This window comes from Arvicola amphibius, chromosome 3 (assembly GCF_903992535.2).
Source record: "Arvicola amphibius chromosome 3, mArvAmp1.2, whole genome shotgun sequence".
NCBI lineage: Eukaryota > Metazoa > Chordata > Mammalia > Rodentia > Cricetidae > Arvicola > Arvicola amphibius.
The window spans coordinates 74,108,755-74,123,032 of NC_052049.1; the positions used below are offsets into that span (position 1 = coordinate 74,108,755).

A 14,278-nucleotide genomic window follows, 5' to 3' on the forward strand; every position below is an offset into this window, starting at 1 on the left:
AGGGCATTTCCTTAATTAGTGGCTGATGTGGGAGAGTCCAGCCCATTATAAGTAGAGCTACCCCTGGGCTGGTAGGCATAAATTCTATAAAACAACAGCAGCAAAACAATCCAAGCTTAGCAAGCCATAACAGAACCAGTAAGTGGCAATCCTCCAGGCCTCAGCATCAGGTCTTGCTTCCAGAATCTTGTCCTACTTGAGTTCTTCCCTCACAACTTCTGATGATAAACTGTTATATGGAACTGTGATCAAAATAAATATACAAGTGTCAGCTAATATTTAGTGGATAAACTGAAGATCCATCTAGCCATCTTTACCAAACTCAAACTGACAGATTCTATGGTTGTATATTTATCCCTTATCCCCAATGAACTTCATTTGCTGTCTTCATGTCTTCTTATTTAAAAATATAAGTAGCTGAATTGCTTTAAGGGAATTTTTTTGCAATAGCCCTATGTACATTCTTCTGTTTAGTTCTCAAAGTTTAGATGGCAACATATCAAATACTGAGTCTGTTTTGTAAACCTAATTCTTTAACAGATTTTAAATACTGAGTAATGGAATTTGATAATTTTTAACTGAAAATTTGCCCAAATGTATAAAATTGCAAATGACAGACAGACACACACCCTTAAATTAACCCAAATTCTTGTGTACATGGTACAATGTAAACGATGTTTTTTTGATCAAAGAGACATGGATATGTTATAAGAAGCAGGGCCCCTTGTTTATCCCTGCTGCCCGGCCCAGCTAGCTTAGCCCCCCGAAATAATCGCACAGAAACTGTATTATTTTAAACACTGCCTGGCCCATTAGCTTTAACTTCTTATTAGCTAACTCTTACATATTAGTTTAACCCATTTCCATTAATCTGTGTATCACCACATGACTGTGGCTTACTGGCAAGATTCTAACCAGCATCAGTCTCAGGCAGAAGATCCATGGCGTCTCCCACTCTGCCCTTCTTTCCAGCATTCAGTCTGTCTTCTCTGCCTACCTAAGTTCTGCCCTATTGGGCCCAAAGAAGTTTTTTTAATTCGTTAGCCAATGAAAGCAACACATGAGCAGAAAAACCTCCTACACCATGGATACTTGGGAAAAAAAAAGTGGAAATTAAAATTATTAACAAAAAAGATGGGCTTGGAGTAAAGACAGGTAAATGATTTATGAAAACATCTAACTTCACATTACTTTGTTCAAGGAACTTTCCCTTTTTCTTTCAAATTATCAAAAAAAAATTCTGTCAAGTGCCTTTGTTATTAAGATGTCAATTGAGATTACATATCACCTAATGGAATACATACTGGGCAAAGGAAGTCAACACAGGAGAGAGACAAACAATCCTCAATATAATAGTGAGGGAGATACCATAATTCTGCTACACACCAGTCACAGAAAGCAAAATGACCAGACAATATAGCCATTTGTTCAAGAGCCATTATTTAAGATAGATTAAATTGACAGTATCAATGCTAGCTGTATAGTTACACAGAAGGTAATCATGAATCTGGCCAGGCCAATTATTAACACTACTGGCACACTATCAAGCCATTTTATTCTAATAAGACAAATGATTTTTCATTTCAGTATTACACTCATGCAGGAGTTAACAATATTTCATCTATTAGAAATGCTACAAGGTTTTCTATGTTTTGTAAAATTAAGCATGCTTAATAAAACAAAAAGTATAAAACATTTTTACTGAATAATTTTATACAACTTACACAATTTTTAATGTTAGTAATAAAAACAGCGACATTGTTCTATTTCTTAATATTTAACAGTAATAAGACTAATTCCTGAAGACATGCACTACAATCATACAGAAGATTCTTTCATCAATATGATGGTCTTGGCGTCTTAATATATTATGTTCACACTTTAAATTTATTTAGTAACTAAAAACAGATGAAGATAAACAAGAGGTTCATAAAAAATACAAATAACCAATAACAATAGCATATCAACCTCATTTGTAATGAAATAAATGCAGACTTAAAATATGGTATCAATTTTCAGTTATTCAGACCAACAAAAGGAAAGAACAAAAAAACTAAAAAAAAAAAAAAAAAAAAAAAAAAAAAAACCCATCCAATCTTCAGAAAATCGAGGCAATATCTACAGATGAACAGAGGGTACACAGATGGTGGTACTCATACATGACTAACTGACGTATAAACCACAGTTTTTCAAGAGCAATATAGTAACGCAAACCAACAATGTTTAAATCCTTTGAATCAATCATTCCATTTCCAAAATCTGTCTGCAAGACACAATTAAGCATGTCTCTGAAAATGCCAGAGCTTTCACTGCACTACCATTTACACTAATGATACAATTAAAACCCCTAAAAGGAAAATTAATACAGTATGGTACATCTTCCTTAAGCCCAGTAGTGTTACCTCAATAAAATTCTCCCAAGCCAGTCTTAGCTTTTCCTTTCAATAGTTTATTCTTGACAGTGGTAAAATATGTCAAACACATTTGACTGATGGAATCTTGGGGGGGGGGGGGGGAAGTTATTCATCTCTAATAAAACAAATGTCACAACTTTATAAAAAATAAACCTGGAAGCTCCAGCAGCAGTTTCTGTTACTGCCGCTAAGGCAAAATGAGTACTGTAATACTAATGACAACTTAACGCCAGAGATATCACAGAAGACAATATTTTAGAACCAAATTTATGCAGCAACAATAGTTACGAAGAGCAGATGTATTCTCTTAAAACTACAAAACATGTTATCACTTTTTAAAAAGTTAATATAGAATTTATTTAAATAAAAGTTTTTGGAACAATAACTCATTAGGGTAGTTCTCTAAAAATGCTTGCCTTCAGCATGTTTAAACTTTACTGTTTTCTTTCTATAAAGCACATTTATCATTGGAAGATTCTGTCATAATTTCTATCAATTACAGTTCTGGAAAGGAAGATGTACACATATTCAAAGAAGACACTGAACTAGAAATCTGCTCTTCAAAAGCCTTTGGGTCTTTAAAAATGTTTTAATAAATAAAATCTGACCACATCTAGCACTTTATTTTAATGAACACAGATTGCCATTTTCATCCCCCCCCCCCCCCCCCCCCGCACTCAGGGAATCTATCATGACTTGGTACCATTTCGTATTAGAATTTCTTCTGTAAAGCAGAAACAGTCCCAAAATGAAGGATCCTCAGGTGTCATAGGAATAGCAGATGCTATCAAATCATTAAAGTTAAGAATGGTAAACTGCCTCTGGGATGGTTTAGAATCATCTTGATATGAACTCTAAGAGAAAAAAAACAGAAACAAAAATAGATTGCCTTGTTTTTATTTATACTTCATGTTAACTGAATGATTAGTTTTATAATTATGAAATAATTTCAGTTCAGGAATATTAAATCAAGGCTTAGGAAAATTTCTAGAATATTGTTTTTACTCCTTATACTATTGTTACCAACTTAAAAAAGTGAAATATGAACTTGCTTTTCAAGTTACATATAGCCACCACCTACAAAATTTGCTTAAAACAGACTTAATGAGATCTGTATGCACAATGTTTGACTCAGCATACATACATACAAGAAATCTGAAGATCTGTAATTTCGGGAAGTAGAATTGGGCCACAGGCAAAATTTTGGAAACACTACTGAAGTGTAGGCCTACTATAACAGATGTGCTGTAACTGCATAGGGATGACACTCATTCAAGAAATTATTACTAAGTACCAACAAGGCACCTGACTTCATGTGACAAGCCAATCAGAACACAGAAACATGATGTGGGAGAGTCTTCTGTTTGTGTTGATTTCATTGGTTAATAAAGAAACTGCCTTGGCCCATTTGATAGGCCAGCCCTTAGGTGGGTGGAGTAGACAGAACAGGAAGAAGGAAGTGAGGCAGATGGCTCAGACAGTCGCCATGCCTCTCCTCTCCTAGACGGATACAGGTTAAGATCTCTCCTGGTAAGCCACCCCTCGTGGTGCTACACAGATTACTAAATATGGGTTAAAGCAAGATGTGAGAATTAGTTAATAAGAGGCTGAAACTAATGGACCAGGCAGTGTTTAAATGAATACAGTTTGTGTATTGTTATTTCGGGGCATAACCTAGCCAGGCGGCAGGGAGCTGGGCGGGATGAAAAACAGGCCTGCTAGCAGCTCCCTACTACAGAAACATTAAAAACATTGTATAGAATTACCTTTAGGCTGCATGATTTCATTTATGAAATCATAAATGAAGTTCATACTTAAAATTGGGTTCCAACTCCAAAATATAATTATATATAAGTAAAATAGTCCAAAATCTGACAAAATCTAAAATCCAAAACACTTTTAGCACAAAGCACTTCAAATGAGGGCTAATCAATGCATATTAAATACTTGAACTTCACACATTACTTTAACAAAGTTAAATTTATTTATATGGTTTCTAGGCCATGTTAAAATATTGTCATCTCAATTTTACAGATGGGAAAACGAGGATCAGGAAAAGTCAAAAGGTAAACTTTGACTTACAACCTAGTTTTCTCACTATGCACTGCTGGAGGTTCTACGGAAAGAAGTACTGAAAGCACAAACATTTAACTGATGTTGCAAAAGTGACATAACGTTATGGTGATAACCAACCACTTTCTTATTGGATATGGGGCTTGATCCACAGGAGGAATTTCACACCTGGTAATGCAAAACTGGGTCAAAAGATCATACTGGGGACAGCACAGGCCCTACGGGCTGAACCTACAATTGTTATGTTGAACTGTCATGTAGTCAAATTGCCTTACAGGGAGAGGTAGACAATCTACTTTGGGGATATGGCTGTCAGTAAAATAGCTCATGACTCAATGGATCTCCCCATTCCTATATGAGCAGCACTAACTGGATTATCAATAACAGCAGCAACAACAGAAACCCTACCCTAAAGCACATGAGTAGGGGACCAAAGAGAGAATTAGAGGTAATAGATATGATCACAATACATCCTATATACATTTAACATTTTCAAAGAACATATTATTAAAATAAAGAACTATATACATGTATTCAAAAAAGTATTCAGAGGGAGCATGAAGCTGAAACTTGAGAATAACATGAATAACCCAAATCACACTGTCTCCTATCAAGTATCAATTTCTAACATTCTAGCCTTCTTAAGACAGTCTAAGACAAAATTCAGTATTTATTTATAAAAGAAATGCTTTGTGGATTACATCATTTTTCTAGAAGTAATAATGAAGGGGTATGTGTGTGCATGTAAAACAAAGGCATAAATTTTGTTACTAGTATTCCACAAAGATATTGCACACAACTACAGCTATATGTAGATTGAGTCTTGGAGTTTTCACCATTAAAAATATAAAGATTATGATTGAAAATACAGAAGTAAGACCAACTTAAGTTCCAATATGATACGAAGTCTCACATAAACTCTGGAAACAATTTATAATGCTAAGAGTAAGTTTAATTTGTAACATGATTCCAGTATTGACCAACCTGGTGATCTTTATATTCAATACACCCCAATTCACCAAGAAATAAATTCTTGTTATAACTAGGATAGTGATGATACTGAATTTCTACTGAAAATTTGACAGTGCTATCAAAATTTTCCTTTGCAGTGTTTAAGGGTATCTAAATATAAGGTTATCAAGATCTTGTAAGATTTTTGTGAGTGTACAAAATACCAGATAATTTAAAAAATTCTGATAATAAAAAAACTTGTAAACTAGAAGCTTGCGAATCAAACAAAACCCAAGACTTCTGACCCCCTAACTCAACTACGTAAATTAGAATTTTCTTCAATAAAAGCAAAACCATCATTTAATCATTCTTTTTTTAGCGAGATTTTTAAAAGACATAAAAGCTTACATTTTGTTGTCTAGATCCATCAGGTTTCCTAACAGCCACTGCAACAAAATGGTGCTCATCTATTTTACTTTCCTAAAGAAAAAAAAAAGATAAATGCAAATTATAAAACATAAATCAAGACTTCTTTTTACATTTCTAAATCTTATTTACTTTCTACATACCTCTATTACCTTCCCCCCGCCTCCACACACACACACACACAAACCCCTACCTCTTGGAACCACGTAACATGTTAGCAAGATTAAGTACTTTATTCACTAACGAAGTATATGCCTTGTTAATCTCCATTGTGACAGTGTGCTGGCTAGTTTTGTGAACTTGACACAAACTAGAATCATCAGAGTAGAGGGAGTGCCACAACTGAGAAAATGACTCCATAAAACCGAGCTTTAGGCAAGCCTGTAAGGCATATTCTTAATGACTGAAGTAAAAGGGCCCAGCTCATTGTGGGTGGTGTCATCCCTGAGTTAGGGTTCTGGATTCTTTAAGAAAGCAAGCTGAGCAAGCCATGGGGAGCTAATAAGCAGCACCCCTACATGACCTCTGCTTGAGTCCCTGTCCTGACTACGTTTAGTAATGGACTAAGACATGGAAGTGTAAGTCAAACAAACCTTTTTCTTCCCAACTGGCTTTTGGTCACCATGTTTCATCATAGCAATAGTAGCCCTAACTAGGACAGACAGTAACATTTTAAAACACAAGTCCCAAGCCTTCTTATTAATATATCGATACTCGTTTTTTGGGTTCTTTGTTGTTGTTGTTGTTGAGACAAAGTTTCACCAAGTAACTGGCTGGTCTGTATACCAACTGGCCACCAATTCCCAAATGCTAAGGTTAAAGGCAAGCACGGCTACTATGCCTTGCTAGGACAGAAGAGTTTTAATAATTAGATTTACATTATACACTTTGAATCTATTCATGATCAAGACAGATATACACTCGTAACTGCTCACATTCTTGTAAATATTAGAAGCATCATAGATTCCTCACACATATAAATATGCAAAGTCTTAGCTATAATAATTACAATAAATTTCTTACCTCAAAAGCCCATTCTTTTTCTTCTTCCCCATCCAAGAACAAACGTGTTTCCTTATAAACCTGGCCTATATCCAAGTTTAATGGAGATATATCAAATTCAAGCCTCTGCATTTCAAATCCCAATCCAACACCAATAGCTTTTATGAAGCTTTCTTTTAGTGCCTACAAAAAAAAAAAAAATGGACATTTTTCTCTTATTCAATAGCTAAAACTTTTCATAACATTTACAAATATAATACATTTGCATTTCTAACCATGTTTTTATTTTTTTCCTTTGCTTTGTTCATTATAACAGCATTGGAAACAAATAATGCTAATAGTATTCAGATAATTTATGATATCTCAAATGTAAACTATAATGACCAACAGGCTGCTAAAAGAATTAACTAAACTATAAAGACACTGAAGTGACATCTTCTGTTAAATAAAGCTCATATGTATCAGTTTAATGCAGAACATATTATTATAAATAAATAAACTTTAGCTTTAAAAATAAGCTATCTACTAATTGCACATTACAGGTTAAAATGTCTCAAAATAAATGGTATAACAATATAAATAATAAAAAATACCAAAGTTCTCAAGGAATTTGTCCATTTAAATAAAGCATTGTATATTGCCAGGAAACCAAGTCTTTCATGCTTATTTCTAGTGAAGACAAGGAAATTATTATATATTATTACTGTTAAAATCACAAAGAAATTATACCCAGTGCCTGTAAAACATATCCAGCTGAGTCCATTCATTACTAAAACTTCTGATTGTTTCCCACTCCTTGTTGGTAAACTTTCTTTTCATAATATGAAAGAATTCTGGAATAGAACCACGACCTGTCAAATCAGAGAATATAAAATTAAAAGTAGTCATTCTATTCAAAAGGGAAATAAAAACAGAATTTAATAAGCTGTTTATCACTGAAGTTACTCAAGAGCACTCAAAAAGGAAAGTCAATTTATACAGGCAATAATTCTAAAAGAAGCTGGAATGTAATTCAGTGGTAGAATGCAAGCCTGGCATATGCAACACCCTGAAATGAATTCCTACTACCATAAACATCAAAAACAATAAGAAATATTCTTACATAAAATATCAGCATATCAAAATTAGCTAGGAATTAAAAATAACTCACCATGGCAACCATGGGTTAACCTAGAAGAGTTTAAAACAAGTTCATGAAATTGTGAACTAAGTAATTAAACAGAGAAAAACAATTTTTTTTTCAAAAGATGCTCCCAAAAACTTAACACTTGGCAGTCAAACTTGTTATAAATATTAAACAAGAAAACAAAATTCTTATATCTGACCAAATACTTCTCAGAAAACCAAAACAAAATTTCTATGCTATACTTGTTTTAAATTTTTAACCTATTACATCACTAGGGGGAAAAGAAAATAACTTGTCTTATAATAGCTTGCAACTAGAAGTCAGCTACACAACGCACACTGTTTATTTGAAATTATTACTGGGAAAACAAAAACCAATATATACATATATAGACACTCAAGTGGTGAAGCTGGAATATCTGGAACAAAATATACGTCTGCCTTCCTTTGTATGGTTTAGAACTTCTGCAATAACCAAATACCTGTCCCATAGTGAGTCAGGGAAGAAAACATTACAAATCAGTTCTTGTGCAAAGATATTTATACTCCCACTTCAAAAATAGATCCTTTCTGCTTAACCCACAAATATGTGGTGCTTCAGACTGCAACAATGATTCTCATTCATTTTCAAGCACTGAAATATTATAATGTGATCTTTAGAGTCCTATAACAGGGAAATATTACCATTTGGGGATGTGGATGGAGCTTTTTAGTAATCTAAAGCTCATTTTCACCTTACTAAGAATTACTAGAGCGTTTCAATAAAAACTAGTTCATTCATTGTTTCTGGCCTTTACTAGCTTCATAAATATCATCCTAGAGAAAGCCTTAAAAAAAGTTAAGGAGCTGAGGAGGTGGCTCAATGGGTAGCTTGCTTAGCAAGCATAGGAACCTGAGTTTCGATCCTTAGCCCCTGTGAAAAACAGGCAAGTATAGCAGTTACCAGTGTCTGTAAGCCCAATGCTGGGGGAAAGAGCACTTGTCAGGGTAAAGGTATGAGAAGAAGCTGATCCTAGAAACTCAATGACCAGTATCCAGGTTTAGTCAAGTGACCATGTCAAAAAACATAAGGTGGAAAGTGGCAGAAGAACACATCTGATGGTAACCTATGGCCTTCAAATTCACACACCCACCCACACACCCACAATCCAAAAACACAAAATTAAAAAGAGAAACATTTGTTTTTAAATTAACTCTGGCATAAGTAGCATATATAAAATCAAGAGAGAAACATTTTAACTTGGATTTGGAACATTTCATTCTTTGTATGAAACTAGTTTTAATGGTGTAATAAACAAAACTCATAGATTTAAGATAAGCCTGTTTTTACCATGTCATTTTGTCTGTTGGGTTTTTTTTTTTTAAGTTTTCCACTTAGAACCTACAAGAATTCCTTTAATTTTTACCTAAGTATAAGGCTACCAGAAAAAAATAATAGGAATACTTATTAAAAAACAATTAACATACAAGGAAGTCAAACAATCATATAAATCATTACTTAAGCCTGAAAAAATACCAATGAGTATAGTTTGCCAAATATTAAAGCAGAAGATAAACAGCAAGCAATGGGAAGTCCATAAATACTTAACTAAGGGCCAGCAGCACCACCCTGTGGTTTAGTGGGGAAAGCACATTAGTCAAATATTTTTTATTCCACTTTACATAGAAAATTCGAAGAAAAACTATTAGAAAAATCCCAAAAGAAAAACAAATTTGTCCCTCAAAATATCAGCATAATTACTGAGCATACATGCAGGAAAATCCTTAACACTACTTGTCTATACTGATGTCTACAATAATCATTCTACTGAATATTTAGTTTAATCATCCTACTGAATATTAAAAACATGTAAGAAAGGTGAAAGACTGGAAAACATGTGAACTCTCAGTTAAGTTTAGAAAAACTTAATCCTTCTTAAGCGTTTAATTAAATGAGTAGTTATTAAAGGAGAATGTCAGTTACTAACTTTTTCTATGTAATCAAGATCACACAACTAAAAAATTGTTGTAAACATAATAACCCAAAACAAAAATCATCAACAAAACCCTTAGCTACCATTCTAGGCTTATGAAAAAAACATTCTAATGTACTACCAGAACCTCAGAGCCCATCTACATCACTCTCAAACAGGGTCTCCAGTACAGCACTCCATGTATTAGAATAGCATCTCAGTTAACACAATTCAGCTATGAACAAAGTTCAAAATTAGCAAAGTGCATACCACCAAATCATGGAAAACTGAGTTAGTCATTAGAACCCACGTGAAAATTCTAAGTGTGGTTGCATGGCCTGGAGTACCAGTGCTGAGAATGGAGGAACCCTAAGGCTCACAATGGCTAACCAATGTAGCTTAATTGCTGAGCTACAAATTTAAAAGGTCCTGTTTCAAGGAGACTGACTGGTGACCTTTCAGAGGGAAACATCAGCTGTGGGTTGCTGTCTGGCCTCCATAAATAATACTGGCACCATTTAAGCAAACATATACAAAAACTCAAACAATAAAATTATTCACCCTCCTCAAAAACTATGGGAGCTACTTAGGGAAGGTGGAGGGATAAGCAGTGTCTTACTGGAAGCAATAAAAGAGCAGCATGGACAGAAAACAATGATCAAAGAAAACAAAGAAATGAGAAATGGTAGATGCCTACAAAGGGAAAGCAGAAAAGAACAAGATAACATGGTTATGTTCAGGAGTTTTGATTCTATGATATGTGTAATGAGAACTTACTTCACAATTTTAAAACTGGTATCCATATCTCAACATCATTCAGCTCTGTCTGGAGAATCACTTAGGAATGTATACTGAGGAAGAATGTGAGCAGAAACAAGAAATAGGCTTTGACTCTTTAGTAATATCCGGGCCTATTTTATACCAACTACACTTAATTTATACTTATAATCCAATAGCTCCTCTACAGATCATTTCCTTTAACAACGTCTGTTTTGGGATGTGTGTCAGACAAGGTCTTGCAATGTAGTTCAGGATGGACTTAAACTCATAATCAGTCTGCTTCTTCCAGAGTACAAAGAATACAGATGTGTTAGTACAACTAGCAACAGTCATTTTTAATTACTTAAATTATTTAAAATTAGAATTGCTTCTCAAAATATTAACTTATTTTTATATATATCCAAAATATTTTATAATAAATTCATACATGAAAATGAAAATCATGCAATTAGAATTCTTCTTCCCAAACTTAAATATTTATTTTGTAAATACTGACAAACTGAACAAATCATAAAACTATCTTCTTTACACCCGAACCTCCAAACATTTTTAACAGTAACTGAAAATCAGGAAATGAGGACAAAACTTGACCAGGCAAAGAACATTCTCCCTGAGCATTGGAATTTCCACAACTTGTGCTAAGATCTCAAAGTCCAAATCTACTTAGGAAATGAGCTGTACTTAGCCACCACAGGTAATACGGAAAACGACTTCCCACATTATATCTGACATTACAGACACTAAAATGTGGATAATAGAATTGTCTCTTTCGATATGCTAATGTACTCCTCTATGGCGATTATATCTCAAGAGTTAACAATGCTTGGTACAGAGTAGTTTCCCTTCTCTTCATTGCTACATCTTCCATCTTTTAACAAGACTGAAGAACATTCCTTGATCAGTTTCTTCACTTATCCTGGTCTAATAAGTCACCAGAGAAGCAAACTGGTGTTTATTTTATCTTCACTTAGAAAGGATGATGCATCCAATCACAATTAGAAAACCAGTGGGATGGTAATGACCATAGTCCCAACATGTATCTCTTCCTTTGTGTTACTGGGCATATAAACTTTGAGCCAAGTAAACTGTGTAGGGAAAGGCTTTAATCAAACTTTCTGGGGGGTCAAAGATTTAATACAGCATTAACAAGAAACAGAATTTTCAACTTCTGCTCAACTACTTTCCCACCATTAAAAACTTCAATTAGTAATGGCTTAACAACACTGCATGAAATCAGTTGTAAAATCTGTTTTTTTCCCACTCAGACACGGTTTATTAGTAAGGACTTATTCAGTACTGAACACAGTTAACCCTGCATGAAACTGGTTGTAAAATCTGTTTATTTCTAGGCAGACACTGACTTGTGGTGTCTTCCTTCTCAATGTTAATGGCCTCTCCACTAACTTCTAGTTAGAGGAAAAACTAGTGTGAAGATTTCCCCTCTATCATCCTGACTCCTTTGCAGTAGCAGTTAATTTTGAATAAGGCTTCTATAATACCAGGTCATTTCCCTGGAGTTGTGTTTCAATAAACTTAGTTACCTTCAAAATTCATGTTGAAACTTACTTGCAAAATACAATATTAGAAGGCCATAGGTGCACCACCTTCATGAATAAATCAATTTTTATCCCAGACCTCAGGATTTCCCTGAACCCAGAAAAATGAGCCCAAATAAACTCTTTTCTTTGTAAACCAGCCTCAGGTATTCTGCAACAGCAAGAAAAAAAGAAAAATGCCAAGAAAAGTTTGTGCATGCCTAGAGAAAATGTAGCTGAAGGTGGTTAAAATGGTGCAGTAACTATAGAAATTAAGTGTGGCAAGTGTCTATATTTACAAGTATTCTGGTCTACAATTGTCTAATAGTTAAGATCTGAGACATAACACACTTAACTACTACGACATAAAAATGAACCATTACCTGGGAAACTAGTCTTCATTATATCAATGCCAACTTGTAACTCAGGTTCTGCAGCAAGAACTGCAAAGTCCCCTTGATGAGAGATATTAAAGTTGAAATTGGGATAGGGATTCAACGAGTCTTTTGCAAGAACCGGCTTTCCTTTTGAAGTTCTTTGCAGACGAATATGATCCCAAGGGATATTCAATTTCTCTGCAACTAATTTCCTTATCATCAAACGACCGGCCTGGTAAGAGACATAAAAACCTACGGTACATACTGTATATTTGGTAACTTCCAAGCTTACTTTTAAAGCGTATGCATCACTAAACAAACGATTACAACTGACTCCCGTTTAAGAGGAAGGCCCTACCCAGGCAACATCCTGGGGAAGGAGTCAGTTGTGAGAACCCCAGGCCTCGGGCACAAAGGCGGAAGCAGGTCGCGCACACCAGAGCCCCTACCCGGCTGGCGACTCCCTGCCCGCCTCCCCAAAGCCGCAGGCCTCGAGTACCATGGCCGCCTTGGCGTCACGGGCAAACACGAACTGGCCGATGCGCTCCTTCTCCTCGGGCTGGATCGACCGCACCGCCAGCAGCCATTCGGCTCGACTCGGCAGCCAGGTGCCGCAGGAGAAGGCCCAGCGAACGCCCTCCATGGACGGCACCACGCAGAGCCTCTTGGCGGGGAACACCATGCGCCTCACAGCAACTGCCGCTCTCCAGGCCGGTGGCGCGAGCGCTGGCGTGACCAAGGCCCCTTGCCTTCCGAGTCTGCGCAAAGGGACTCCACCCACTCTGTGGCGTCCGCACAAAGAAGTTGGGCGCCTGATTATGACGTACACACAGCCTCGCCCGTGGAGCGGATCGGCGTGGCCTTGTGACGCTCCGCCCCCAACCCGAAGGTCGCCTCGGGAAGAGGGCAGGGCTGATGGGGGCGGTGTCGGGGAGAGGCGACTCCGAGTTGGGCGGCACTGTAGGACGCATTCACGGCTCCGGAGCCTCGGAGAGGGCGGGACCAAAGCCTCCCAGAACCGTTAGGCCACTCACAGTGGAGGAAGAGCTAACGGGACAGTCGCACGAGCCAACCACAGCCGGAGCTCTACAGCCTGGCCCTGGGTGGAGACTTCACGCACTGCGGTTGCAGGTGAGTGAGCTGCGGGGGTCTGAGAAAGAGGGCAGTGGAGTCTTCTGGCCTGGACAAGGGGTGTGCGACTCCCGGCCTCAGTGCAGCCCGTGGGCTCTCAGAAAAGGGAGGGTTCACAGTGAGGAACCTGCTGCCCCGCGAGTTGTGCATGGCCGCGCCTCGGAGGTGACCCTTTTCCTCCATGAACGATCCTCCCTGTACCTCCTTGTTACCCTAAGCCCTCCGAGAGCCGCCTGGGTGCAGGCCTTTCTACGTTCAAACGAGTCCCGCAAGAGTTCAAGTCACGGCTCGGTGCACCTTAAGTCTCCATGCTGTTCTTAGATTGATACAAAGTCACAGGGGTGCTTTCCTGTTTCCTTGGTTACTATTGTAAATAGATGTTGGCGGCTCTTCTTTGAACGTACATTTGAGCAGAGACTTCCCGGAGTTAGAGTCCAAGGAAAAGTTGATCTCTGGAGATGAATATGGACGCTGCATTTGATGGTAGATAGGTGCCATGCTGATTCAGCTTA

At 36.8% G+C, this 14,278-nt stretch overlaps 2 protein-coding genes across 3 annotated transcripts in view; one reads left to right on the forward strand and one right to left on the reverse strand.

Moving 5' to 3' along the window:
• Nucleotides 1–1,419: 1,419 nt before the first annotated feature.
• Aasdhppt (aminoadipate-semialdehyde dehydrogenase-phosphopantetheinyl transferase) lies at nucleotides 1,420–13,407 on the reverse strand. Its single transcript, XM_038323452.1, has 6 exons — nucleotides 13,135–13,407; nucleotides 12,642–12,867; nucleotides 7,596–7,717; nucleotides 6,888–7,049; nucleotides 5,847–5,918; nucleotides 1,420–3,268 (listed from the first exon to the last, which is right to left on the reverse strand). Exons 1-6 carry the CDS (start codon nucleotides 13,315–13,317, stop codon nucleotides 3,104–3,106), a joined length of 930 nt encoding a protein of 309 aa, XP_038179380.1. The 5' UTR covers nucleotides 13,318–13,407; the 3' UTR covers nucleotides 1,420–3,103.
• A 238-nt stretch (nucleotides 13,408–13,645) lies between these two features.
• The window catches only part of Kbtbd3 (kelch repeat and BTB domain containing 3), a 38,220-nt gene continuing 37,587 nt past the window's right edge, over nucleotides 13,646–14,278 (forward strand). The window contains exon 1 of one of the 2 annotated variants that reach the window (XM_038323490.1): nucleotides 13,646–13,766. The gene's annotated coding sequence lies outside the window, so the exon portion shown is untranslated. The remainder of the gene's footprint in view (nucleotides 13,767–14,278) is intronic. The other variant, XM_038323491.1, reaches the window with a different exon arrangement.

Coding starts and splice junctions, on each gene's coding strand:
- Aasdhppt (XM_038323452.1), bottom strand. CDS start 13,317: ATGGTGTTCCCCGCCAAGAGGCTCTGCGTGGTGCCGTCCATGGAGGGC. Junction 7,718..12,641: donor AATGAAGACTAGTTTCCCAG/GTAATGGTTCAT, acceptor CTGATTTGACAG/GTCGTGGTTCTATTCCAGAA. Junction 7,050..7,595: donor ATATGTTTTACAGGCACTGG/GTATAATTTCTT, acceptor TTTTTTTTGTAG/GCACTAAAAGAAAGCTTCAT.